The 3,199-nt window shown below is 38.4% G+C and overlaps 1 protein-coding gene across 1 annotated transcript; it reads left to right on the top strand.

The window, feature by feature from the left end:
* The first annotated feature begins 858 nt into the window (after positions 1 to 858).
* On the top strand, positions 859 to 2,862 carry LOC149178892 (protein UNUSUAL FLORAL ORGANS-like). The gene has a single exon (XM_089423733.1). The coding sequence runs from the start codon at positions 1,161 to 1,163 to the stop codon at positions 2,334 to 2,336; it is 1,176 nt and encodes a 391-aa protein (XP_089279859.1). The 5' UTR covers positions 859 to 1,160; the 3' UTR covers positions 2,337 to 2,862.
* Positions 2,863 to 3,199: the final 337 nt, after the last annotated feature.

Here is a 3,199-nt window from a genome sequence, read left to right as displayed (position 1 = left end):
TCAAGGTTCTTCTTAATACCATGTTCGATTCTTTGACACAAGTCAATTCATAATTCATCCTGGCCGCAGGCATGATTCTTCTCACAATTGACATCCTGATAAATAACCCATTGTCCATATCCAATTGGAACACCCATGTTTGAATATATATATGTTATAGGATATTGTGTGATGGGATTAGGACGTGAGAAAATGGGATGGTTTCATTTTCGTGAAAAAGTGGTCATAGCAAATGGTTTATAGATTCCCACAGATTTGATCCTTTTCTGGTTGAAGAGTCCCTATCTACTAATGTCACTTTCAAATGCTACTTTCTGGCAACTTGCAGATTTTCTTCGTTTCATAATAATTTACTTATGGTGTTGCATGCCGCACCTTCTTATTCATAGCTTCTGTTAATTAGTTTGCAGGAATCACAAGTGGGGACCAATTTGCTTACTCTATAACAGGCCCAAAAAGTAGTTGGGATTTTGTTTGAGATGCCCATTTGACGCAACCACTTTTGCTTCACATTCAATGTGAGACACCCCTTTAATGCGACGTTGACACTGCAGTGAGCGATGGATAGTGTGAGAGATGGTACAACAAAGAAATCCCAGTCATTGTTAGTGACTTCTAGCAGAAAACAACGCAAATTCACCATTGAAATACATCACCATTGTTTATATGGAATGGCACTATTACTGAAACGCGGGGATGAGGGCTCCACAGGTAACTTGAATGGTAAGTATCTTGAATAATTTCACATTTATATCACCCCCAGCTGGGATGAGGGCTCCACAGGTAACTTGAAAGGTAAGTATCTTGAATAATTTCACATTTTGCCTTCCATTTTTCCGTGAGCTTTGCATTGCCTGGTCTACTCTGGCCGTGCAATCATTCTTCTGGAACTTTAGTAGGTTTTGGCTCTCCATTTTTTTTTATCAATGGGGTTGTTTTAATTTCATTTTGCAGCAACTCCTCGAATTTATTATTATTATGATTAGGCTTAAATCCCTTTCTATGGCAGGCATTCATACTGTCTTTGCGGGCTTTTAAGTTGAGTTTGATATTTCTACTTTCTGTGCTTTTTGATTTCTATGTAATGATCCAGTAACCTCATTTTCTTGCAAAAAGGTTGATGTGTTACTGGTAAATTTGTTACTCAGTTTTCATTACTGATGGTAGAAATGCAGACAGAGAATAGTCACTGCAAATCCAGAAATGAGAAGCAGCAATTAGAGGCGAACTTGTGGAGTGGGCTTCCCGAAGAAGTGGTAGAAAATATCTTGCTGTGCCTGCCCCTGGCCAGCACAGTGCAGTTTCAGAGCGTATGCACAAGATGGAAATCTCTGTTCCTCTCAGATGCGTATTGGAGAAGGAGATACCAGACGGATGCAGGGGAGGATCAAGAAGTGAAAAGAGGTGCATGGTTTTTCCTCTGCACAACGGGTGAATTCTCATGTGCCTTCGACTTCGAAATGGACCGCTGGCACAAAATTCCCAATCCTGCAATCCCTCGAATGTCTATTATTACAGCGGCAGGCAGCATTTTGTGTCTGGGGAATCTCGTTGCAGAGTGCAAGATATTATCCATATGCAATCCGATTAAGAAGACAGTGATGCAACTGCCTCCCACATCCAGAGTTCAGCTGATACACAAAGCAAGCATGTGCCTGAACAAGGATGGCCAGTCCTATAAAATTGTAGTAGCAGGGGAAGAAGATAGCATTATGTCTGCTACAATAAACTCGAGAGTATATAGGCTTTATACTGAGATTTACGATTCCATTGCTGGTTATTGGAAAATGGCGGGAAACCCATTACCCCATGCGAAATTTGGGTCCGATCCAGGAGTGTGGTGCAAAGGTTTGTTCTACTGTATTACAGAGATGCCATATGGTGTAGTTAGATTTGATCCCGAAAATGGCGTTTGGACTGAACTTGATGCAGCCATGCCATGCTCTATTTCAACTCCTTCTCTTGCAGAGAGCAATGGCCGCCTAATCATGATTGCAGGAGTGGTTAACAACCTTAATAAAGCTACTGAAAAAATAGTCATCTGGGAATTGCAATACATAGACAGTGATATAATTGCATGGACCGAGATTCAACAGATGCCCCTCAGTATCTACTCAGAATTCATGGGTACTCTCAAATCTTATTCTCCATTCGTATGTTCTGCTATAGGTGATTGGCTGTGCATTGCTACACATCTAAGCCAGAGTACAATTGCTTTCAATTTATATGACAACATATGGAGAAGTCTTCCGACTGATCCTCTTTTTCCAGGAAACAGGAACTTTCGCTTGTTGGGTTTGTGTTATAAGCCTGCAGTGTCAGAGTGGCATGTATAGACATGGGAGTGTTCAGTCTCTTCCTCCTGAATGTTCGTTTAAAATCATGGAAGGGAGCCCAAGATTCTCTTTAGATTGAGCTCTACCCTAGGCTCTTTTTTTTGGGTGAAACTCAAACAAGTACCTGCAAGCAACTTTTCTGAATTTTTTGTCATGTGACAATTACTGTGATTTGATGGATTGTATTGACTCTCCACTCCAGACAGATGTATGGGTCACAGGTTATGCTGAAAAGAGGATGACCCACTGACTGTAGTCATCTGACAGCAGCCCCATTGAGAGGATATTCCCTCGCGTTTAGGTGAAAATATCGTGTAAACTTTTTTTGGAAAGCAACGCATATGGCATCGCGTGATAGTTTATTTTTCAAATTTAAAGCAATAAATGCAGGAGAATCTACATAACAGTTCGAGCAGTGTCATCTTGAAGCTCAACGAACTCTCTGGTCGCACTGGGCATTCTTTATCGATAAAGGCTGTCCCCCACCAGTTTGATTTTAATACAGTGTTATTCTATAAAATTTTAACTTTGTTTTGAAATTTTTCTATGGACCAGGTTTTTTTATTTTTTTATACCAGTCCAAAGGCACAAGTTATATGGATCATTTTATAGTGAAAAGTTTGATTTTTAATTAGTTCTCAAAATTTTATAAAATTCAATCAAAAAAATAAAATTAAATTATTACACTCAATATCTTGAAAATTAAAATGAAATTTTTTGAAATATATGAAATAATTAATTTTATAGTTTGATAAATAAAATTTATTTAATATATATGATACCAAGTGTCATAATAGTATACACCAAATCTTAATATTTATTTATGAAAAATAGTGTACATATTAAATCTCAATATTTATGAA

This window comes from Pinus tabuliformis, chromosome 4_1, assembly GCF_031772625.1.
Source record: "Pinus tabuliformis cultivar Carrire ecotype Pingquan chromosome 4_1, CPIR1, whole genome shotgun sequence".
NCBI lineage: Eukaryota > Viridiplantae > Streptophyta > Pinopsida > Pinales > Pinaceae > Pinus > Pinus tabuliformis.
This window is presented reverse-complemented; position numbering and strand designations above follow the sequence as displayed.

What these genes read in the sequence shown, in the direction of transcription:
- LOC149178892 (XM_089423733.1), top strand. Translation starts at nt 1,161, where the DNA reads ATGGTAGAAATGCAGACAGAGAATAGTCACTGCAAATCCAGAAATGAG.